Source organism: Drosophila mauritiana, chromosome 2L (genome assembly GCF_004382145.1).
Source record: "Drosophila mauritiana strain mau12 chromosome 2L, ASM438214v1, whole genome shotgun sequence".
Classification (NCBI taxonomy): domain Eukaryota; kingdom Metazoa; phylum Arthropoda; class Insecta; order Diptera; family Drosophilidae; genus Drosophila; species Drosophila mauritiana.
This window is the reverse complement of record NC_046667.1, coordinates 21,317,112-21,343,370: the sequence shown is the minus strand read 5'-3', so window position 1 is coordinate 21,343,370 and position 26,259 is coordinate 21,317,112. Positions and strand designations below refer to the sequence as shown.

General features: G+C 36.5%; 1 protein-coding gene across 7 annotated transcripts; it reads left to right on the top strand.

The window, feature by feature from the left end:
* Positions 1-555: 555 nt before the first annotated feature.
* LOC117135264 (cytohesin-1) lies at positions 556-25,489 on the top strand. Of its 7 annotated transcripts, none has more exons than XM_033295419.1 (9): positions 556-819; positions 1,329-1,402; positions 17,565-17,697; positions 19,119-19,217; positions 19,314-19,413; positions 19,488-19,662; positions 24,450-24,655; positions 24,722-24,935; positions 24,994-25,146. In XM_033295419.1, the coding sequence occupies exons 1-9, from the start codon at positions 741-743 to the stop codon at positions 25,144-25,146; spliced, it is 1,233 nt and encodes a 410-aa protein (XP_033151310.1). In that variant the 5' UTR covers positions 556-740. The 7 variants fall into 7 exon arrangements, with proteins under 7 accessions (XP_033151310.1, XP_033151311.1, XP_033151306.1 ...); XM_033295415.1 differs by lacking the exon at positions 556-819 and adding an exon at positions 15,158-16,329; XM_033295414.1 differs by lacking the exons at positions 556-819; positions 1,329-1,402 and adding exons at positions 5,048-5,540; positions 15,158-16,329.
* The last annotated feature ends 770 nt before the right edge of the window (positions 25,490-26,259 follow it).

Sequence of the window (26,259 nt, the reverse complement as noted above, 5' to 3'; positions counted from 1 at the left end):
TCGTTCAGGGAAATTTTTAACAGATTTATAATGGTCAGTAAGTAGTGGTGGTATTTTTTTTTTTTGAAGAATTTTAAATTATAGCCGATTCCCGCAAATAACACCATAATAAAATTTGTCAGCTTTTTACTATCTTATATTATTTATACCTACCCTATACAGAATATATTTTTACTTGACGAATCGATCAGGTCTGACCTATTTTTTTTAATTATTCAATAATTTCTAGGTAGACGATTGCAATTTGACACCAAAAAATGGATGCAACAAAATGGTCGTATAGCTTTTCAACCAATTTGTCTTGAAATAGATAAGAAAATGCCCAGCTCTAGTCTCTGAAAAAGTGTACCCATAAAATATATTTAATGTTCTGTTGTAAGTAAATGAATAGCTCGTGATTCTACTGATTGAAAAGTTCTCAAGTTAGGGTACAAGATGCAGTGGAATCAGGATATTTTAAAAGTTGCCACACGGAGCTCGCGTAACACCCAGCTTAAGACAGCATGCACTTCATATTTTTCAGTTGTTCACTCAACCGATAGCTGGATTCAGCACATCGCTAGTGGAGACCTTAAAGAAAATGGCGATAGAATTTTTTTGGTGTTGATTTGTTTATTATCCGTTCGTCTTTGATTGTTCAATGAAAAGCCCTAAAAATTAGCCAACTGCTGGGGGAAAATGTACAACTAGAGTGTGTGTCGTGTGCGCGAGAGTGTGTGTAGTAGCTCAGTAGCTCCGCGATGATTAGCGCAATGGACAATTTCGACAACAGATCGTACGGAGCCATTTCAAAGGGGCGAAGTGAATTCTCAATGCCAGGTAAACAGCAGATACTTTTGCTTGCCCGAAGGATATTGCCTAGCATGAACAGAATACGAATATTTGTGTTGATGATAATTTTATTAAGCTCGCAAATGGGGATACCCACAACTACAAAATAAGAGAAGCAACAAGCAACATTTGTATGTATGGACTTGTGTGCTAGGTGAAATGTTAGTGTGCATATGTATGTGTTCTCGTTTTTGGCCTTCATCAGAATTGAGTCCGAAGAGCTTTGGTAACGCTAATAAGCCAATTTGCACAATTAGCAATCCATTGTGGTTTCTTCAACCGAAAATTGTTTATTTATCGGCCTAAGCTTGACGTAGCCCACAAGATGCTTTCATCGCATCGCAAACAGCTCGTGCATGCACGTGTGTATGTGTGTTGGGTGCGTATGCCTGGAATGCTGCTCTGGTGTTTTTTTTTACTGTTGTTGCTGCGATACAATTTACAAAATGCCCAGAAACAAATATATGAATTATTATTGATTCGCCTCGTTCTTGCAGAACTTACACCGGAGCAGCAAAAACTGCTGATTGAGCTGCGACGCAAGAAGCAGGAACTTTTACTCGAAATACAGGTAATTGACCATCAATATATACATACATTTTTGATTTTGGAAACAACGATTTAAAAACATATTCGCATACACTAGTAGTATGCAGAAAAACAATTACGTGATGTTGGGTGTTCTTTTGTCGAGTTTTTGCCAGCTCTTTTTGAGTCATTTGGCGTCAAGGAGGGCTTGGCAGGCTTTGAATTTACTACAAGACACATTATCCTTAAAATATATAAATTCTAATAAACCGATAAAGAAAAGGACAAAAAGTCTTTTTGGGGCTCAGAAAAATCCCTTATGTATGTAGCTGAAATTAATTTGGGAAATACTGCACTGACAACACTGGCAAATGATCGAAAGTAAATATCCCAAAAATCATCATATGTGCATATATATGTATTTATAGCATTTTATGAAGTTTTATTAAGTTTTGTTTCTACTTGGGTTGTTTTTAACGGCTTAATGCGGAAAGTCATGTGATCTGGCGGCTAGTGGCAATTTTAGCTATTTTATGTTGGTGTTGCGATCGTGACTAGTTTTCAATTCTTAAGACTTCTTTATGTTTAATATCAGAAGTTTTAAAATATATATAAATATTTTAGTGCTCATATCAGTGTACCTGAATACAATGACCATGTTTTTCACCCCCACAATCTTCTACGATGAGTTTTTAACGACATACATATGTATAGGCAAAGACACTAGAATATTCTAGTGTCTTTGATAAAGGCTTCTCTGGTGTCATGTGTTCTGAAGTTGTAGGAGTGTGAAATTTTCAAGATAAACTAGAGGACTTTTCCAAATGTGGTAGAACTAAAGTTTCTTCTATCAAGCTATTTTGCGTTTGGATACGCTTCATACAAGAACTATTACTGAAAAGCGTTAATTGTTCTGCATTGGGGAAGAAGTGTTTTTAGTTGCCTAATAACTTTCAAACGTTCATTTTTATAGCGTTTCATCAAAAGTTATGGAATTTCATGGACCAAACAGCTTTGAAATTGAAAATAAGAGAGCACGCCATAGACCAATTTCTCGCCTAATAGATACCCTTTACGCGGGTAGTGGAATTGCGAACTAGTCTAACAAATGAATAAAAAGGTTTGAGAAAAGGTGTAGACTAAATGTTTTCAGTATTCCTATTAAAACGAACAAATATTAAAACATTTATAGAAAGTATGTTTGGTAGTCGTGGCAAAACGTATTTTTATCGATATAGCATATCGATAGAAATTTACAAATTTAAATATCGAAACAACATAAACACAGTTATGGCTGTAGAATAATTTTTCAAATGAGATAGAACTAAAGTTCTCTTACTAAACATTTTCTTGCTGATAGAGGACCCGACAAAAAATGTTATTTCCAAAAAATTCTCAAAATACTTGCTATGATTTTAACAAAGGTGTCAATAATTTTTAGCAAGAACTTCTTAATATTTTTTGTGGTTGATCTTACACCTCACCAGCCCCATTACAAGTTGTTACTTGTACTTGGACTGCCGTACACAGTGATAATTTTGGTAGTATATTTAAAGTCTTGTCAAGACATAATGTTTCAATCACTCGAATTCCAAATATACAAATACAGGTCATCACAAAATAAAAAAAGGTTTGGTCAGTCGAAACCAACAATCCTTTAATACTGTCCCTTTGGAATTCACTTAGAATATTAAAGTCATCGCTCCTGTAACGATCGGTTCGCCAGAACAAGAAAACTGCGTCTTCCAACAGCTTTTATTTATTGGCTTTTAAACAGTTGCCATTTTGTCATTGTACTGATACATACATACTATGTGCAAGTGCTTGTATCGTCAGATTGTGAGAAAACGCAAAGGTGAGTGTGCTGAAAAGTCATTTATAAATTTGTGTGTGTTCCGATTCTTTCAATTAAATTATTAATGGTTACAATAAACATTTGATGAAATTATTGAAAATATTAACATTTTTCTAGTGCGAGTCCTTGTTAACCGGCTTTATTTATTGATAATGATAAAACTTGATCTACCTTAATAATGTTAAACTACTTTTAGTGTAAGGATAATGTGTTGTTAAGCGTCAAAATTTTACTATGCACATCTGCACGTAAATGGAAATCTTGTAATATTTTTTTCTGATTCCACCAAATTCCCGTTGCTAAACTTTTTTTTTCTCCTAACTATTGGAATTTATTATTTTATTCTAGATATGCAAGTGCCACATCGCCCCCTACCTTTCTCTCTTTTGTTCCCCGACTGCCAGGAATAATAATTTTTAGCTCAGCGCAAAATTACCTATTTATTTTGTTCTACACATCCGATTCAGTTTTAATTTTTCGGCAATTAGCCGAGTTCAGCATTCGGGTTAACTTGGGTCAAGATATTTGGGTGCTGTGAAGTTTGATTTCGTTCGCCTCGGCTAAGAATGGGAAAATCCAGACGGAAAGAAAAGTTAAATTCGTTTTCGGGTTTTATGACAATACACAGGAGAACACTAAAAGTATGTAAAGCCCATAAACGTATAGTAAAAGGAAATACCAAGCCAAGTATATAGTACTATACATATGTGAAGTATATACAATCAGATATCAAGTATCACTGATATATACATATATGTATATTTTATAGGGGCGGAAACGCTGCATTACTTTTATATCTTAATATAGTTTTTCTAACAATTTATGTCATTAAAACTGTGTTATCCCCTTTAGAATAATTAGTATATTTGTAATCAAAGCCTTTAAACTAATGGATTGCAATGATATGTTTTGTGTTTACACTTTGAATGTGTCGTTTGTGTGCGCAGAAATTTCGAAAGGAAAATACGCAAATGTCTTCTTCGCTGCGTGCAATCTTCTGACTGAAATCAACAAAAATCACATTTCTGTATATTTTGATTATGTTTATTATTTTTATTTATTTATATTTTTGTATGCCATAGGAAAGCCTTGGGAAATTGTGTGATAGACAAATATTTTCTAATTACTTTGATTTGTGTGACTCATAGCTGATAGTGCATTAAAGTAATAAGGCTGGATGTAGGTAAAACATTTTTTGATTTGAATGCGAGTGCACTTCTCTCCTTCGCCTTAGTTGCATCATGATAAGTTGCATCAAGCCAATGGCGCTAGTGCGCTGATAAGTTGCTGTTTTCGGCAAATATTCAAGCCGGGGGAAAGCACATATGTATGTATGTATGTATATATGTACATACATGCAGAAGTGCTGGGAGAATAATTTACAACTTTGTTGGGTAGCGATAGAAATTGGCAAGGAATTTTTTAAGATGTTACAATTTTGTTTGCATATTGAAATATAATAAATATATAACAAATATTGGACCGAAAAAAATAAAAAAATGTTTGTAAGTGTGAGCGTGGCTGTTATCGTTGGTTTGTAAACGTTACTACTTGTTTAATCTCACTTTCTAGCTTCTATAGTTTCCGATTTCTAAGGTTCTGTTCGCCCATTTTATTTTCAAAAACGTTACGCCCGTCTTGCTCTTTTATACTCTTAAAGACACTTGTTGTGAGCGGCGTCGTTTTTAAGCACACAATTTGAAATGAGAACATTTTTCTCTCTTTCTTTTAGATCAATAAAAATTGTGGGAGAGTAGTTTGCATCGAACTCTTATATGCAACTCCTATACGACCGAACCAAAACAACTTGTTCGAGGTCTCCCTCAGTCTGAGTCTGAGAGCCTTCGCAACATGTTGAGGTGACGGATACGGGACCGTCGGAGTGCGCGGCCTTTTAAACTAAACCTGAATATTAATTTCTTTGCTCTTTTCGTTCGCATTCTTTCCACTTCTCAAGTGCCAACAATTTCATGAATCACACACACAAAACGTGGAATGAAAAATATATTTTAGCACGCAGCTTCTGTTGTTTGTAGTGATGATATTCCAAGGCTTTGCTGCAAAAATAATCTAATATAAATATTTAATAATAACCTTTGGTTTGTTTTCGCTGGCCATGTGTAATAAATAAGTTTGCTGATATGGAAATATTAAGAGCTAGCGGATAAAAGTGTCACCTTATCTTATCTTATTGTGTGTGCTGATAGTGGAAAAAACACGTCATTAAACTTTAAGAGACTAACTAATAATTTTTACCCAGAAGTCGCTTGACAGCGCAAAATGCAATAATTTGCAGACTGCCATTTGAATCATCGGAATATTCCATGTAAATATGCATACACAAGTTTCACCTCTTTATCTGGTCCAAGCAATTTACAAGTACAAAACAATGCGCGTCACTTATTACTCATGATATATGTATATATATAGATTGATATGTTCAAATGCCCGCTACACAACCAGACACATACATACTAATGTATTTTGTTTTTCTCATTCTTTGTGTGTTGACAATGTGAATCTTCAATCCGTGATGTCGCTACTGTGTAATTTATCTGTACATACAACTCGTTTTGTTCGCTGATTTGATGGCAACCGGTTTTTCCCAAGTTCACGTTCTTGTCTGTTTTTTGGAAATGGACTCACAAAGGATAAACATCAAACAAATTAAAACATTTTTTAAAAGTGTGGGCGTGGTAGTTTAAATTGTTGGCAGTTTTGAAAGAAAATAACGTTTCTAGAACGTTTGCATACATAGTCCCAACTTTCTTGCTATTCTAGTTCCCGAGATCACAGCGTTATACGCACAGACAGACAGTTATGGTCGAATAGCCTCGGCTAGTGATCCTAATCAAGAATAAACATACATATATACTTTAAAGCAGTCGTTTCCTCGCAAATATGTATAATGGCAAGTAATGTAAGCCTCATGATCATTTACAGTGTCCATGTGCGCCAGAGCGTCGTCACAAAAATTAATGTAAATTTTAAACGCATTTAGGCTTACTAAGATATGCATACTTTGATTCAGCTAAAAAAAAAATTTAATAATACCTTGGGAATGTGAATGGTAGAGCACAGTGGTTCATCAATTATGATTTGGGGCACATTTTCATAATATAGAGTCAAAACCATCCCAGATCGTTATCTACAGCTGTGTTCATATAAATAGCAGTGGGTCCCAAGCGAGCTTAGGATAAAAAATTCCTATGATTTTCAGTTTTAATGGAAATTTTTTTTTTTCATAATATCATTAGCTATTTAATTTCAAGCAATTCAACAAATGCTTAATTTTTACTTCTTCAATAGTTTCGAAAATATAGATTAAAACAACATAATAGTCAGAAATTCTGGTGTTCACTGAAATAGCAGTGCTATAAAATAATACTAACAAAATTCAACTTTACCTAGAACAAACTTAGTATTTCTTTTTAATGTGTTAATTAGAGCCTAATACTTGGTTGGATAGCCTTTGTTAGCCAGCACAACCTTACATCCACGCGGCATGGAGTCCACCAGGTCCTGCCAACGTTTGGGGGGAATTTTTGACTATGCATCCTGCACAACTTGCCAAATCTGAGCCTTAGACGTCGTTGAGTTCTTCGACACATATTGTTTAACGTGTGGGGGGAGGTTTTCAATCGGGTTTAAATCGGAAGATAGTGCTGGCCACGGATTACATCTATTCTATTTTGGGTGAACCAATTCTTAGCCGATTTGCTTGTGTGTTTTGGATCATTATCCTGTTGGAATAACCATTTTAAGGACATAATATATTAAGAATAAGAAGAATAAGTAAGACATCACTAAGTATGTTGACATATGCGTTTTGGTCTATAATACCATAACTCATGTGTTGTGGAATCATACCATTGCACTGTGGTCCTGAATTCGAATTTTTTGGCATAAAGTCTAAAAATAAAGCTACAGGATTGAAACTTTGCACATTTTGTTGTTAAATCGCAAATAGTTTGTACAATTTGGAGTCCGTGCGACACGCCCTCTCTTGCCTCCCATATTAACTACTGGTATGATTCAGGAGTCAACGAAATTTTATTGTTTTTTAAATATAATAAATGTGTATAGATATATTGTTTTATGAATAATCGCCCTCTTCTTCTTCTAGTTCTACATTATAAATTTCCGAATCTGAACTCGAATCAAAATCAGAATGTGAATCCAATATTTTGTCTGATGGATCAGGTGGACCAGATGGATCAGACTATTTTCAAAAGACTTATACTGCCTTCGGTAGTGGTGTTTTCCTATTTTTCAGTCTCCTTCTTTTAAACAAATTGTTGATAATAATGGGTCCGAGGAATCAATCGCTCTGTGGAAAATATCACTCATCGTATTGATTCGACTATCGGGCTTCATTCGCATTTTCGCCTAGGCATCCAAGTAGAACCAACGCGGAATTATTGATTTGAAATCCGCGGACAAGTACTTTATGGATCGTTGGTGATATAGAGATTTTGTAATAGTACTTGAGCAGTATTTTCCATTACTTCTATACCCTCTGGTCGGCACTGTAATTTTGCTTCGATCACTTCATTATAGGGCTATGGCTAGGATATATGTCGCTGATATGGCTTTTATTTAAAAGCCTGGTGCTTATATATTGCTGTGCTGTCTTTGAGTTTTCAAAATCACTAACAAGAATTGTTATCTTACACGCCATCCTTTTAGTATGTTTGGCAATATATGTATGTATATCGGTCTAGTTGTCTGTTACACTCGGGCAGTTTTCTTTTAATGAATAATTCAAAATGCACTATTTTTTGTCAATCTTTTCTGTCTTTTCGATTCCAGATTATTGTTGTTGATTGCGAAATAAACGTAATCTGAAACATAATTTATTTGCCTATTTTTACGCCTCCAACTGTCCAGGAGGTCGCTATGTCTGAACTCGAACTTGCATATTATATATAAAATAAAATTGTTAGAAAACGAGCAAAAATGGGCAAAAGATATTACTTTACCGTCAAAGACAATAGTTAAAGGTACAATCTGACGTTTTTATCTTTTGTCAGAAAATTAGTTATACTCCACGAAACTCAGGGGACACTTTAGAATTATCTGTTAAAATATACATAAATTGGATGTTACACAACACAAAAACAGTACAACTACACATATATTAACTATATACGTTGCAATACAATGCATTGTATAAAAACAAGCCCATACCAGATATTTAGGTCAACCATGATTGAAAGTCTTGAGTGTGTGTTTTGGGTGGTACTCCGTGTTTGGATGTCGTCAGATATACTGTAGTGAACCAGTTCCACCAAATAGAACTATTTTTGACCCATCAGTCCAAAGGATATTACGTCATCTGGGGACTGGCCAGTTAAGATAGGTTTTAGCAAAGCTTAACTTAGCCTTGGGCTAAGTAGGGGAACATTTCGTGGACTCCTCGCACTTAAATTTTGATTCAGTAGTCGTCTCCGAATTGTAACGTCGCTGATTCCCCAGACGTCGCTGATTCCTCAGACATTATGTCCCTTTACGTATGGTACCACAGTTTTCGGGCTTCCATTCATATTTAATGGCATTGGATATCATTTTGGCAGAATATTCAAGGGTTTTTTGAATGTCCTTATATGTTTTTCCGTCCTTTCTTAGCTTAAGAATTAACATTCTTTTCTCCTGGGAGCCTCTACCCGCTAAAATATATATTTTTTTATTTATTTTTTTTTTATTTCATTGCTCTTTTAAATATACGAATTAACTTAACCAAACTAACTTTTAAGAAAATATTGGACAAAACCAGACACTGATATTTTTATGAACAGCCTAAAAATAGTGAATTTGCTCAGAAATGTAAATAAAAATAGGATAACATGAATAACAAACGGGATTTCCTTTTGTTCCATATTTACACATTCCATTTTACAAAAATAAGTGAAATAAAAAGTCGATTCAGAAAAGAGACATGGAAAAATACCTTTTTATTTATTAGTTTCCCTCGCACTGCTATTTTTATGAACACAGCTGTATTTATCAAAATTTTGAAAGTGATGTCTTAAACTGAGACTTGTTTAGACGTTTCAACAGGTCAATATTCCAAAAAATTCCACTTAACTTGCCAAACAGTGCTGTGCCGCCAATCCAATCGATGCCATGGAGTGGTGATAGTGCACCCAATCTTTGATTTCAAGCAAAGGAGCTGTTCGTTCTCTAATAAAAACCAAAGACATTAAACAAACCCTTAAATATATTATGACTACTACTAGTTTCTGTCCTATTTAACACTTTAATATTTTTTTATATATGTATGTAAATTTGGAGATATTTTTTTATCATTGTTCACATCCAAGTCGATGTAGTCATTTCCTTCCGTTTTTACACAAACTTGCCTTAGATTAAAAGCTATCGGCATGAAAGTTTCTTAAAAGTCTACTTCTTATTGCTGATAGTTCATGCTGAATCTAAGCACAATACCATATAGCTTCGATAGGAATATTCAAAAAATGAATGGGAAAAATTAAGGCCGTTGTTTCTGATGGTATACACAAGTTTTTTGACAACAAACATATAATTTATGTTTTATATTGATAAAAATAATATGACTGAATTAAAAAAAAAAGGTAAATATAGTTTCCTTATACCCGTAGAGTAAAAGGGTATATTCGATTCGTTGAAAAGTATGTAACATGCAGAAGGAAACGATTCCGACCATATAAGGTATATATATTCTTGTCAGTCCGTGTGAACGTCTCGATCTCAGGAACTATACAAGCTTAAAGGTTGAGACTAAGCATACAGATTCTAGAGACAAAGACGCAGCACAAGTTTGTTGACCCATGTTGCCACGTCCACTCTAACGCTATTAAACAAATTTTAAATTTGTTCTCATTTTATTCCCCAATATCTATCGATACCCGAAAAAAATGATGAAATTTCGCGTTCGCATTCCTAGTAGCTGAGTAAGGGGTATCTGATAGTCGGGGAACTCGAGCGCAGCAATCTCTTTTGTTTTTTATTAGAAAGTGTTATTTTTCGGTACACAACATTTGTTTTCGTTTTATAATTTCTTCAAGGCTTTATAAGCTTCTGCTTGCCGAAGCAACTTTCTTATGGTGGCTTCCTTTTTGTTTTTTGAACGCGAGCCTGCCAACAAAGCATGCCAAAAACACTCAGACCGACCGGTCAGGAAAAGGGAATGGTGAGGTTAAAAGTCCCGTGGTGTTGCAAACATTTTTGCTCTCCTCGGTAATGGTGCCAAGAATGTAAATGGCGCGCTCGGCCAGCCTGTGTCTATGTCTATTTTGGGCCATTGTACAGTACTCAGCCTGTATTCTGGCAGTTTTGCACATCTAACCTTAAATAGTCGGGAGTGTGAATTGTGCGGCGAGTGAACTTTGATTTTCACCGATTTAAGGGAAAACCGAAAATAATACTTGCCTTTTGGGTTGACAGTGGAGTTATGCTACCGCAATCTAGACATGACTCTTGCGGAAACGTTGGTTTCCTTAATCGCTTATATTATCCTCGTTTTTATAATATAAACTAAATATTTTGTTATGCAGGGGACTGCAGGAAGTACATAATAAAAAGGTTTCTCGGTAATACAAAGACAGGAAAATTGCAAATTCTATAGTTTTATTGAAACTCTTAAATAGAAAATTTGAGTTCCACGACTATCAGATACCCGTGACTCCGCTAGTGTGAGTTTTTTGCAAATAGATAGAAATTTACAAGACTAATAAAAATGTGAAAAAATATAAACACATTTTTCAAAAGTGTGGGCGTGGCATTTTTGTGCGGCTTGTGGGCGGTCAACATACTTGCCCTGCGGCTTCGTCTCTAGAATCTGTAGGCTGAATGTCAACCTTCTAGTCCCTGAGATCTCGACGTTCATGCAGACGGGCAGACGGATATGGCAAAATCGACTCGTCTATTGATACTGATCAAGAATATATATACTTTATATAGTCGGAAACGCTTCCTTCTGCCTGTTACATACCTTTCAACGAATCTAGTGAACGAGTAACGGGTATAATAAACGTTGTCAAAAATGTTCTCTTGCGTTTTTTTTTATGTATATATGTACAAAATATTTTAAATCTGTATTCACAGAAACTGCTATGTAGCTGGCTTACTTAAGACTAAGGAACCTATACAAAAATTTCCAAAGCAGAAAATAGTTTTGAAATGTGTAAACTGAATGTACCTGGCAAATAGTCCAATCAAAAACATTAACGTGTTATCATCGGCAGTTGGAATATATTACTATGTATTTTATCTAAATACATTTTACCACCTCTGTACGTACAGTGAAACATCCATAACTTGCCTCCTTAAAGGGAAAGAAGCAACTAAGTGTCCTTTTTTTTGTTTTTTACAATTATCATATTCGGTTTTGTGTGTCTGTTCTCTTCTACGGAAACTATTTCAAATTGCATACGGCTCTTTTCTGAAAGAGAGAATAACAGGGCATTAATTGTCAAAAAGCTTAAGCAATTCGATTACATTGTGTTGAAGTGCCCCTTGTTTCCTCAGTTAATTCTGTCCCTGGTCGCAGGGTCCCTTATTTGAGCGAAAATAATATAATTTAAAATTAAATGAAATTACATATGTATATCCTTTTCTCTTTCCTTATATAAATATACAAATACAAAGTATACGAATATAAATATACAAATCTACTAATTACGTTACATTAAATATTTTATATTATCTTGGTTTTTGTTCGACTGACTCTGGTCCACTGTAAACCTCACTTTTTCTATTGTCCTGCTAAAAGTAAATGGTCAAAATAAGAACATTGACGTCTTATCATAGCAAGTTTGAAACTCAGCATAAACAGTAAAATTTTCAGATCTTGCGAACTATAATTGTTAATTGGCTTGACTATAACAAGTTCAGTATTCGCTACTTACATGTGTACTTATGATGAGTGACATCTATTAAGTACTTACGTAGCATAGGCAAAGGCATGTTACAATTCTGACAATTCTGTATGAGGTAATCACAACTTTAAATAATAAACGTTGTTCAAGATGCACTTAGAAAAATCACGTGTCATGACATCAACTTACGTTTTCTTTTTTACCGATTGCAGATAATTAAATAAGTTAGCTAACTAAACTAGCTAAGTTTTTTTGTATAATCTTAAATTTTAAAATTACTTCCTGGCCTTTTGCAATTAAAAATTACATATAGCGTTATCGAATTGGGAGCTTGTTAGTGTGATTTCAGTTGCAGATTATAAAATGCATTTGCAATTTTCTTCCTATTGCTGCCTCGTTCCCCATCCAATCCCGTTTAGAAATGCAAGTTGGTTATTTGTTTACTTTTAAATTTAAAGGTTCATTTTGAGCTTATATACTCTCATTTGTCTGCTTTTGCTGTCTAGCGGAAACAGGTACAGGTACTAAATTGAAACTAACTTTGAAACTATGTAATGTGCATTTATACAAAAAATTAAACAAAAAAAAATTGCCCAACTCGTATTTGTTAATTTACCCTACACAATTGATAACCAATAAAGAGTAGTAGGGAAAGAAAGCTCAGAGGCTTTTACTGTGCCCCGTTCGAAATAGCCGTTTTGTGTGTCAAGGGTTCTTTTAGGGTTTCGAGCGCATTACTAAATCCACGCTTTTCATCCTAAAAGTCCTCGATTTCGGGTTTCCATTAAACCAAAGAAAGCATAGCTGCTTGGAATACGTAAATATAAATAATATAATAGTATTATAATATATAATATATATATATAAATAAAAGAAAGACAAAAATGGATTTGATGGTAACGAGGAAAATAATATTAGAATTTTCATACTGAATTATGGTATAGTATAGTCATAAGAATACATATCTATATAATAGAAGTATTGGTTCCTGGGAATAGGAATTACCCAGACCAACTGGCCTTGATCGTTGGTTATCCCAAAGGTAAACTCGCGACGCAGTACTGCTGTTCATGCTGCTCCTTCCAGGTTGTAATAATGCCAGACACTTCTTGCGGTTTCCAAATCCAATACATATGCTTCAGAACAAACTTCGAACAAGCTGTCAACGTTGAAACAGCTGCCTTCGAAATGAAGATGTATTTTTTGTGAGGGAGCCAAACGAATGCGCTCCTGCTAGATATGCGCAGAAGGTCCCTGAGAATACGGCGTACAAATATAATCTCCAGGACCTACGCTGCACACATCTTGTGACTTTAATAAAAGACAATGGTTTCATGTTTTTTCTCTCCTAGTTAAGAAAATATTCAATTTATAAACAATTCGAGTTAAAATATAAGTAAAGAATTAAGGTATCTATTACAGCAAACAGTGGTCAGGAAGCATTATGTAGAAACATACAACAAGTCAGACAAAAGAACCAAGAATCAACCAACCAACGAAAATGGCAGAAATTCCACCGAAAAAATGGAATGGTAGATATTATAAAGGGAGGAGAAAACCGTTACCGGTTCGTATATTTTCCGAGTTCAAATGACTTCGGCCAACAGCATTTGCAGACATCTCACGTCTAGAAAGATAGAAAACGACCAGCGGAAGCGGATGGCTGGGGACCGGGACGTACTACGATTATGTGGTCTTGCCTTGTCTCGACTCTTTGTCTTGGTATCACTTTCAAATGTAAAAATTCAAAACGTTTTCTGCAAAAATACGCAGAGATTTAAACATTTTTCGATATAAGTTATTGAGCGTCAATATAGTCAAGTGCTAAATATATGTTATATTCGACTAACATATGTATATTCTACATCCATTAGTAATTAATTAATACAAAAATGAATTTTTCGTACATGGTATCGTTGTATAATTTAGAAACTGGGCGGTTTATCTAATAGGTTCAGGTTTTGCCAAAATACTTTTTTCCACGCTTACTCTAACGCCCAAAATATCTTACATTTTTAACGGGGAATGCTGAATTTCCAACGCGTAGACGATTAAGCCTATCGAATTGACCTACATTGTTATGAATCGAGAAGTGCCAGAACAATAAGCTGTCAAAAACGGAGTGCGAAAGCGAAATACACAATTAGCAAATATATACAAAAACGGCTTTATAAGAAACACGATCTATTCAAAAGCGCAGTTGTTGTTTGGGAGTACCTGTTGCTACCACGTTGATACACTAAAAGCCTCAGAACATATTTAGGTATCTGCAAAAGGGCGCAGTCAGTCTCAGGTCGGTAATATTTTTGTAGATTGGTCACAATACTCTCTAATTTCAGTGAAAAATACATAGCTGAACCCTTCCCCATTGCCATTTTAATGAGATGTGGAAAATGTCTGCAGAAAAAAAGTAAGAAAACGTGCCACCAGGTTGCTTTTGTAAGAATATACAAAACTGACGGAAATCAAGGTGCCTTTGGGTACAAAAGTAATACACTTGCCATTTCTGATCGCATTAATTTGATGTATGACTTTGTGATTGTGTCGATGAAATGGTCCAATAAACAATATACATTCGTTTAACCAAAGACACTAGAATATTCTAGTGTCTTTGGTTTAACCAGTGTTCACCAAGAAAGAATGCAGGAAACATATCTTGAACCCACCCAGAACACCCAGACCATTGTTTTGAAGTAGCTTTGGTTCATAAATGGTGATCGCAATACTTTAGACTCTATTGTAATTTAAAGGATAAGCTGGCTTACCGAATGACGGTTAATTATTAAACAATGACAAATAACGTATTTGTTACCCAGCTAATGGAAGTGCGATAGAGATTGAGATATGCGAGCAGCAATAAAACTGCTGTACTAAAGAGACTCTGAATGCTTTAGGTTGCCGTAAGGAGTTGGACCATTTCTTTTACTCTTAGTTTATTTTGGTAGGTTATTTAAATGCCAATTTTGCCTTACTAAATGAGTATCGGGTATGAAAGCCAAAAACGCCGAATTGTACTTGTAAATTGACTACCTCAAGAAATTGGACCGAAAAGATTCTCTTAAACTTAGATCTATAAAATTTTCAGCGGGGCACCATGGAGAGGCATGCTTAAGTGCAGCATTTTTTTCCGAGGAAGTGAGAAATTGTGCAAGAAGGATGGCATCCCTCCACCAGAAGCGTCCCAGCATAAGTAACTGGTTCTCCTCGCTTCGTCGGCAGCCCAAAAACAAGAAATGCTCCTCCGGCTTGGGAGGAAGTGAAAGTGTTGTCAGAAAGCAGCCGTTGCAAAGGAGCTGCCTTGACCTATCCACGACGCCGGTGAGTTGCGACGGTGTAAGTGTGGAGTTATTTCAATCGAAATTCCCTGAAAGTCGGCGAAGCAACAGCACTTTCTATGTCAACACCCTAAATGTATCGTCTGCTGCTTTTAAAGAAAATTGTTGGCCTCTAGGTGAAAGGGGCAGCCGTAGTGATAGTAGCCCTAGCAGCGTTTGCGTTCGATGCTCATGCAATTCTATAACGAAAAGAGGGGGCAGAAATGAAACCCCTACTATGGCCACGCCTAAGTCGGACATTGTGATCGCGCTGAAACCTCCACCCAAGCCCCGCTCCCCTTCCATTGCTCCCTACACTAGTGTGGCCACATATACTATCACGAAATTAGCGCCGGACAGCCCACCTCCCGCCAGCCCCACATTAAGCACCCAAACCGTAAATTGCAGCGATGTAACCACGAAAGTCACAGAGGTACAGCGCCTACCCTGCGATGAACCCAACACGGAACTCTTAAGCAAGCGAACGGAGTACAAGCACACAACCATCACAACGACAACAAGAACGTTAATTGTGTCGCGACCCGTGGAACTGCTTTTAAATGAATATGGCGAAATAATCGCAAGGCGATCCCCCCGCAAATCGCGCTCTAATTCCCTGGGTCGCATGCTTGACGTGGAGAATGAAATTGAAACTGGCGGGTTGTTTCTGGAAACGGATCTTAGTTCGAGAAACAGTTCACCGCTTACACCCGATATCGGCGAAATGCGCTTCATTGACGACAGCTCCAACTCACAAAGTGAGTCCGAGCGGAACTCTAACATACACAAAATCAACAAATGTAATTCAAATAATAATAACAACGACAGCAAGCGAGAGAGCCAGCAATCGAATTTGTGCGAGAGTTGCCGCATGCTTCTCGAGCGAAATGACATCAATACTGAACAGAGTGACAATATAGTCATCCTCAGGCGACCATCAAAGGTATGCAAAGTGGGACAACACCGATTTAGACTTCACAATGTAAAATTTTAAAAATTGGGTTTTATTGGCTATACTTTTTAATGCCATAAGAAATGATACTTCCAAAGACACCAGAATAACAAGATGCGTAACGCCATACGATTTTTTTTCGCACGATGTTTTAGGGCCGGCTCTAGAGGTGTCTCTTGGCTCTTTTGAATTTTTGTTTAAGAGCGAGAGAGCGGAGCGCACTACAGCCATCAGCTCTCTTCCACGCAACAGTGACAGACGACAACTGTGCGCGCGTATGCTCGTGCATTGTAAATTTGACAAAATATGCCCTTAACTTTACAAGTTCTTAGACTTTAATTCTATATTATTTTTGATTAAATGGTACCATGTAAAATATTCTTGTTTTGAATTGCTTAAGGCAATGATATTATTTTTTGAATAAACTTTGAAAAAATTAGTAGCCGAAATTATATACATAATATCACAAAATAAATTTAAAATTAGACTATATTAAAATAATTGTCATTAGAGAGAGTATTCAGCTTGCGACGTGTGAAAAATCAGAGTAGACTTCGATTCTTAGGTGCTTATGACCGCACTTGGTGCCTCATTTTTAATTATTGTCAAAATATTATTCTAATGTCTTTGGTACTACTATGTTAAACTTTGAATTCAATTAAATAATAAATTACATGTTACATGCCCCCAGTGGTTAAGGAAAGTGTAAAAAACATTCGATAGTACATCGTTAAGAACATATAGATCAATCCTCTATTTTTATGGTCTTAAAACGTTTGATCTCAGGAAATTATAAAAGCTAGAAGGTTGAGATTCAGCATACAGATTCTAGAGACAAAGACGCACCGCCAGCTTGTTGACCCATTTTGCCACGCTCACAACCGCACAAAACTGGTCTGCCCACACTTTTGAAAAATGTGTTGATATTTTTTCATATTTTTATTTGTATTGTAAATTTCTATCGATTTGCATCGATAAACGCCCACTCTAACGCCATAAAACTGCTACGCCCACATTTTTGAAAAATCGTTGGATATTTTTTCATTATTTTATTAGTCGGGGAACTCAACTATGGCATTCTCCCTTTTTTTTATTTTACTTCATCCGGCAGACACTTGTACATTATGAAAAACATTTTACATTCATTAACTTTGAAAATTGCCTAGTTCTATCTAAATTTCATTAAAAATATTATAATTTGTACAATTTTGATTATATAATTTCAGCAAATTAAAGATGAGTTGTGCGAGGTTGTATCAGAAATGGAGGCGCTGGATGTGCCCGAAGACTGCAAGCATTCCAATAAAGATAAACAGATGTCCATTGGCCGTAAAAAGTTTAACATGGACCCAAAAAAAGGTAAATAAATGGTTGCAAACTAACCAACATTATTTCGAATTAGTTGTCGGAATTTAGGCTTGTTTCGTCAATAAGTTGTTTTCAAGTCTGGATTAACGCATTTGTAAATATGTTTTTATTTAGCTATTCAAAATTAATCTACGTGTTAAAAATCTTTTTAAAGTATAATTAAATTTCATTGAAAAGAGAAACCGGTATCTCTTATGTCACGAATGCTAAAGTTCGATGCAAATGTGCCATTTATATCACCTTGTGTAGGGTGGGGAAAGTATTATGCGATGCTAGCTTGTGGAGTAAATAATTTATATTAGCTTAAATAAATTATAAAAAAGAGTAAAAGAGTATAGTATTCATTGATAAGTAATAAGATTCGTGATAAGTAAGATTTATTGACCATATAAAGTATATATATTCTTAATGTGGGATCAATAGCCGAGTCGATCTAGCCAGTTCCGTCTGTCCGTATGAACGTCTAGATCTTAGGAACTGTAAAAGCTAGAAGGTTGAGATTCAGCCTACAGATAGTAGAGACAAAGACTCGGCTCAAAGGCCCATGAAGCCACACCGTAACGCCCAAAAACCGCACAAAACTGCCACATTCTTGTATGTTTCTATTTCTATTAGTCTTGTAAATTTCTATCTATGTAACGTCCAAACCTGCCACGCCCTCACTTTTGAAAAATATTTTGATCTTTTTTTATATTTTTATTAGTATTTCTATTGATTTGATAAAAACCCGTTTTACCACGCCTACTTTAAATGAAAATATACATGGCTATTCTTTTTTGCTTTGTTACTAGTCTAGAGAGAACTCTATAGACGAGTTACTCGAATAGTGGGATTGCAAATAAGAAATTTAATATATACATATGTTTTGACAATCGGTGGAAATTAGGAAAAAAAAAAAAAAAAAAAAAAAAAAAAAAAAATGGCTGAACAAACTTTTATAGTTTCTGAGATCTCGACGTTCATATGGACAGACGGACATGGCTAAATCGACTCGGCTATTGATGCTGATCAAGAATATACACATATACTTATATACTTTATGTAGTCGGAAACGCTTCCTTCTGCCTGTTTCATACATTTCAACGAATTTCAACCCTTTTACTTTACGAGTAACTCGTATAGTTACAAAAATTTTAAAACACTCACTTTGGGAGGAGCTGACAACTCTACTTTCTCCACTAATCTCAATTTTATAGCATTAATAGTTCCTGAGGAGTTGACGTTTATACGGACGAACAGACAAGCGGACATGGGAGGATCGACTTTGCTATCAAATTATAGGGCCGGAAACGCTTTTCTCGGTTGGATACATTCCAACGAATCTAGTATACCCCTTACTATACGATTTACGGATATATGCAGTTAGTTAACTTATATTTTAATATTTTTACAATTTTGTCTTACTTTTTTAGGCATTGAGTATCTCGTTGAAAACAGGCTGCTACGTCATGATCCCCAGGACGTTGCCCACTTTCTCTATAAGGGAGAGGGACTGAATAAAACAGCCATTGGTAAATTATTGCAAATAACAGTTATTGATTCCCTACGCCCTACGGCCTTCGATACGAAAAAACCATTAGACACTTTAAAAATATACTTATTTCTAGGCGATTACCTCGGCGAAAAAAACGATTTTAATGAAGATGTGCTCAAGGCTTTTGTGGCGCTTCACGATTTCACCAATCTTATTCTAGTACAAGCCCTAAGGTAGGTGCCCGACAACCATATTATTACCACAATCGCTAATAGCATTGTTTCTCTCTTCGTTTTCCTTGCTACAGACAATTTCTGTGGTCGTTTCGCCTGCCCGGCGAGGCACAAAAGATCGATCGCATGATGGAGACCTTCGCACAGCGCTACTGTCAACTAAATCCAGATATATTCACCAACACGGACACATGCTATGTGCTCAGCTTCGCAATTATAATGCTAAATACCTCACTACACAATCCATCTGTAAGCACTTTAATATGTTTGGATACAAGAATAACTTGTCTATTTCAAATCTTAAAAATTCGGATATCATCATTTTGACTGAGTCGCAGTAAACAGTAAAAAAAGCAGAACATTTACTCCACTATATTTTTTTCAAATTCAGGTTTATATCAGGAATGATGATATGCAGAGTATATCGAATATATTTAGGAGTTTGGCATTGGCAACCAATAACGTATTTTATTCTTTTCCAGTATTAACAACCGAGTTGATATATGTAAAAATGTCGTCTGTTCGTCCTTATTTTCTAAAATTCCCCAAATCCTTTTTCAATTGCAGTTGTCCAGGAATTGTTTTTTTTAAACAATTTTTTTATACAATTTTTTTGGTTGTTCCTATAGGAACCGTCGGTTCGTATTTATAAAATTTAGTCTAGACTTCTTTTTTATGTTCTTTTTTTTTTGTAAATTTTATTAATTGAATTCAACAAGGTGCCACATAGGTAGTTTACCAGGTTTTACATAAAATTTTACAGCATATTGGCATACCAATATATACATTACTTTACAAATTAAGCTACTCTAACAATATTTAATTTATTTGTTTTCCATGAACAAATAATTATAATAATCTCGCATTGGTCCTCAATACATCGCCTATCTTTGGAATATTAAGATCTCTTTCTATATCTCTGGTTCTCATGTACCAGGGGGAGTTACATAGTGAATTAACTACTTTACTTTGAGCAACTCTTATTTTATTCAGATTAGTTCTGGCCGTAATTCCGTATATTTGCAACGCATACTTCCAAATTGGGGTCAGGATGGATTTATACAGGCGAACTTTATTTGCCAATGAGAGTTTGTTTCTCGGCGATAAGAGTCACGACATTTTTGCAGCCTTTGAAAGTACTGCTCGCTTGATCATAGTCGTATGCCTTTGAAACGTTAGTCCTCTGTCCAAAATCACCCCGAGGTATTTGTAGAAGGTCTCGTGTCGAAGTGTGGAGCCGAGCATTGAAATTCCAGAGCAGTTCAAAGGCCTTTTTGTAAATGTGACGCAAGAACATTTGCTGCAATTAATGCCGATATTCCATTCCGTTGCCCACTTCTCGAAGGCCGTCACATATTCCTGTAGGCCCCTGGTTGCATCACTTATGCTTGTACTCCTGACCATTAGCGGTGTCATCCGCGTAGGTTGCAATAAGAACGTTTTCGTCTTCAACTTCTGTACAGCACCAGGAATCCGGCATATCAGAAGTATACAGCGAATAAAGAGTCGGGCCTAAAACACCGCCTTGGGGTACTCCTGCTGAGATTGTACGCGTAGACGACTTGTCGCCACCGACAACCACACTGAACTGTCTGTTCGATAGAAAGCTTTTGATAAGAAGAAATAGCTGTGGCGTCAAAATGGTCTTAAGCTTACTTAGAAGACCATCTTGCCAAACTCTATCAAAGGCTTGTTGTATATCCATGAATACAGCTGTTGTATACATCTTGTCCTCCATTGCCTCCAAAGCAAGGTATGTCACTCGGTGTAGCTGTTCTGGAGTGCCATGACTTTTTCGGAAACCGAACTGCCACTCTGGAATAGCTTGACTCACGCTTGGAAGTTTGAGAATGCGTTCTAGTATTACCCTTTCTAACATTTTCCCTAGCGCGGGTAGAAGACTAATGGGCCTATATGCATCTACTTCAGTGGGTTGCTTTCCAGGAATCATGGTTATGATTGCTGATTTCCATTTGCTTGGAAAGTGTCCCAGCCTTAGAGCGCTATTGAACAATAGGACTAAAAAAAGTACAGCTTTGATGGGAAAGAGTTTGAGCGTCCTGTTATCTAGGAGGTCCTCACCAGGCGATTTATTAGTTTTGAGCTTTTTGGTCTGCGTTACTACCTCTTCCAAAGTAACAGGGTTTGTGGGAAGGGCCATTTGAAAAGGTTGGTCCAAGAATGTTTGCACCCTGTTTCGGTGTTCTGCCGGAGTAAGATTCAATGGCTTAAATCTATCCTCTAAGCTGCTTGCAAAGATATCGGCCTTCTCCTGACTGGAGTCGCACCAAACACCAGCCGGATTTCTGATGGGAGCCTTATTCGTGAGTTTCCACAGCAAGTAATTAGTCGATGCATCAGGTCTTGCATTTTCCAGCATTTGGTCAAAGTGGTCTTGTTTGTTTTTCACCAGAACTTTGTTAAGAAGCTTTGATAACCTTTTGTAAATGTTGTGGGCGCGTGCGTCTCCTGTTCTGGAAAATTCTCGTCTAGCTCATCGTTTGAGATGTATGAGAACTGAAGCGTTTTGTGGAAGTATACTGCGTCTACTCTGGGTAGGAGAATTTCTGCTTCCTGGTGTAGCAAGTGTCGCAGCCACGTGAATTTTGTCCATGAACATCACTATAGCATCTTCGATGTCTTCTGGATAATTTATGTCCATGTTTAGGTTAATGCTTCTGCCTAGGACATTCCTAAATGTTTCGACAGAGGAACCGGGAGCTAGTAAGGATTTCTTTCTGGATTTATATTGGGGAGAGTGGCTTAATGTTGCTACTATAGGTAGGTGATCAGAAGATAGATCGTATTTTGTTTCAATTGAAAGTTTATTTATTGGCACCCCTTTTACAATAAAAAAGTCCAAAGCTGTTGGCGTCAGTCTAGTAGTGATTGGATGATTGGCCAGTGTTCATAGCCAGTAGTGTATACTTTTAGTCCAGGGCGCATATGAGTTTCAGTAATAAGCATGATGTCTATAGAGTGGGCAATAAGAAAAAGTCGAAGTTCTTCATTCTTCTGTACATGATTTTTAAGTTTAAGACTATCATTTTTTAGAAATCAGAACGTGAACTAGATCACGAAAAGCTTTGTTGGGCTCAATTGTTTCCATGACTAATTTAAAAAGTTGATCCAATCTGGCGTTAATGTCCAAGATTGCCTTCTCGAGAGTGTCAAAGTTCCTGTTAGAGTTGTATTGTTCCTCAGTATTTAGAGTGTTTGTGTTCTTAGCAGGAACGCTGTAGTTGTTTTTAGCTTTAGTTCTTGTTATGTCAGCATAGGAGACTCCATTTCTGACAGCTGACGACGACTCGTATTGTACATGGCGGATTTCATTATTTCTGTTAATGGTGTAGTTGGGTGGTCTAGGCCCTGGCTTTAATTTTTTACTCAATTCTATTCTGACTTTGCAGCCTTTAAAACTGCAGGGTGATTCTCCGAGCAGTTTGCACATACGTATTGATTGTTTAGGTGTGTCTCAGATGATTTAGAACCGGTAGGATGCTCACCCGCACAATTCCCGAAAACTGGGCTTAAATGAACGCGATTGCGGGTGTGGCCAAAATTTTGGCAATTGTAACATTGAGCTATGTCCTTGTTGCGAGTAGCCTTCTCCACTGTAACCCTTCCTTACGGCCTTCCAATACGGCTTACTTTTAGAGACTCGGCCACATTCGGAGTCGGCTTAAGATTTACAAAGAACAGATTTTGTCTAGTTTGTGCGATAATGGCTTCTTCGTCGTCATTTCCACCAGCCAAGATTTTATTCCAGCCAGGCTTCCTTGGGGAGTAGATGTTCAGTACAACGAAGCCTTTGTCTGTGAAGCAGCGCTCTATTTCTTCTCTTGGGACAGTTGAGTGTATGTTCTTCAGCACCAGCCTATATGGTTTTTACTCACGGAGTTGATTATGCCAAAACTGGCAATTCAAGGCAGTCAAGTTATGAACCACACTTCTGAATGACGTTGCATCTGCTGTGTAGATTCGAGAGATTCCTGATCTGGAAGTACGCATGTCATATTTTTCTTCAGAGATTACCTTAAGGGTGGAGGGTGCTTTCTAGCTTACTGATACTGTTAACATTAGGAACACATATGGGAGGAGGTTTTGGAGCTGCCGTTTGACGCGGCTGGTCAATATTTGAGTTGTCAGCGTTAAATTCAATTGATTCTTCATCAGTATCCATATCTCCGGTAAGGCTTATTTCTTCAGCGAAACGGTTGTTGCACAAACTAGTTGATGGGGAAGCTTGTTTTGTTTTTCCCATAGACGCACGGGAAATGGTTTCTTTGCTTTTTTCAATATTGTAGTATCTTTTCCAGAATCGGTAGGGTTCCGCTTCCTGCGTCTAGAAGGGGGGATGGTCTGAAACGAGGACCCCAGTCGGGAAACCTCTGGTGAAGTAGTATAACCTGTGGACATAACTGAAGCAGTTCTTGTCGAAGCAGTACTTGTCGAAGCTCCCACAGTGTACGTTGTTGTTGTTGAACAAACAAGGGAAGTGATAAATGTAATAGTTACTGTTTAAGCAGAGCTGGTTTTACCAAGACTTCTTTGTGAAAGGCCAAAAGAATCTTAATGCCTTGAGGCAATCATAGCTCGTGTCATAGCTCTCGTATCTCTGCTGGAGTATGTCCAGCGATTTTCTTCATCTTCTCGAATCGGTTCAGCTCTTCCGAGAGCGGTGGACTAGAAGGTGTGTTTTTATCCATTTAATAAATAACTAAAATAACTCGAAAAAAATAGAAAACATTTTCTTATCTCACGCCGGCCTGTGCGTTAAAAAGTGAGAGACAAGTCACCAGCCTAATGGGCAGATGGGCCCAATGGGCACAAATTGCAAGTTTAACGCACCTTATCCACTGTTGTTTGTTGTTGTCCATATGCCGACTCTGCAAGACAGAGTCCAAAGTTTAGAATGCGTGCTGTTTTGCACAGCAACGACTGCAGGTTTGCGACTAAAGTTAAAGAAATTATTATTATTGGATTTTGATCACCGAACTTTACTTCAATGCAAGCTACAAATCTGTTTTCAACAGGTTAAAGACAAACCCACCGTTGATCAATTCATATCGATGAATCGTGGCATCAACAACGGCGGAGATTTGCCCCGTGGCCTGCTGGAATCCCTTTACGAATCAATTCGAACAGAGCCATTTAAAATACCACAGGATGATGGCAATGATTTGATGCACACCTTCTTCAATCCCGACAAGGAGGGCTGGCTGTGGAAGCAAGGCGGCAGGTAAGTTGATAAATAATGCCAAGATGGTTGCCTAACCAACGAATTGCTTTTTCTCTTTTGGCTAAGATACAAATCGTGGAAACGACGTTGGTTTATTTTGAACGACAATTGCTTATACTATTTTGAATACACAACGGATAAGGAACCACGCGGCATTATACCGCTGGAGAATATATCGGTGCGCGAGATTCACGATCGCAGCAAACCGCACTGCTTTGAGCTGTTTGCGACGGGCGGTGCTGATATAATCAAGGCGTGCAAGACTGACTCTGAGGGCAAAGTAAGTATATAAGATAAAAAGAATGTACTGCTTAATTAGTTATATTTTCATATTTCAGGTGGTAGAGGGCAAGCATACGGTGTACCGCATGTCCGCTGCCACGGAGGAAGATCAACAGGAGTGGATCAAGCGTTTGACGCAGTCCATCAGCCATAATCCGTTTTATGACATCCTGGTACAAAGAAAAAAAAAGGCACTCAGCAAGAGTTAATACTAATAAGCAGCTCGGCGAATCTTTTGTCTTGGATCTCAGTGAAACTCTGCTACTCGCTTGTGTTGCTCTCTACCCCTATTTATACAAGTGCAAATGCATATACCAATTATATAGGTTGTGTTGTGAGAGTATTTTCATGTTGAACCAATGTTTTACCTTCCGCATTGGCACAATCCCAAATAATGTCTTTGTATTTTGTTTGATTGACTCGAAACAAGCCTTCACACGCCGACGCACTTTGTCTCTATTGTTGTGATATAACTTATTGAAAATTAGCATAACCAAAATTAAAATAATTTAAAATGTCGTAAAGTAGAAATACACATTTATTCACATTTCATTAGTGCAAATTTTAGTTTAGTTTCATTATAGACATAAGTCTTCGAATATGGGTTTAAATTTGCCTTTTACTGCCTAAGTTGTCCCTTATCCCTCTATTATTAAAAACATATCCCAGCCGCCAAACGCTGTTCTTTATTTATATGTTTATATATTTGATGCAAATGAAAATAGCATAACCATGTTGTTTGACAATTGTTGTAAAAAAATTGCTAACAGCGAATAAACTTTAAAATTTTTTAACAAAAAATTGTTAAAATTATAAATTAATTAATTAATTAAATAAAGAAATTAGTTTAGATTTATATGTTCTTTCGGAGAATTTGGACTACGTGACATAGTTTTTATTGAACCAAAGATCGAATTTAAACTATTATTATTAATACCAACTTTCACCACAATATACACTTTTTATAAGTTAAAAAAATTCATTATAAAATATATTTCATTCAACGTTTGCTAATTTGAATAGAGGGAGACAGGCCAAGCGCAACATGTTTGGCAGAGTAAAACGCATGCAATAACTGTTTAAAATAATGTATAAATTGCTCGTTGATGTGTAAGCGAAAACTATAAGTCTAAAAATCATCAAGCAAGAACTCTGTTGCCAGCACTGATTTTATAGTAGCCTAAAGATGCTATTAGAAAATAGTTATAGTAAATTGTGTGTCGTGGCGCTGTGATATCATTGATAGGAAAGAGCTTCTGTGTTGAGACTGAAAAAACATTGATCGCTTCACATTTAATTGTTATTACTCTTACTCCCACATG

Coding starts and splice junctions, on each gene's coding strand:
- LOC117135264 (XM_033295416.1), top strand. CDS start 15,229: ATGGCATCCCTCCACCAGAAGCGTCCCAGCATAAGTAACTGGTTCTCC. Junction 19,218..19,313: donor ACTGAATAAAACAGCCATTG/GTAAATTATTGC, acceptor ACTTATTTCTAG/GCGATTACCTCGGCGAAAAA. Junction 19,663..24,449: donor CCTCACTACACAATCCATCT/GTAAGCACTTTA, acceptor TGTTTTCAACAG/GTTAAAGACAAACCCACCGT.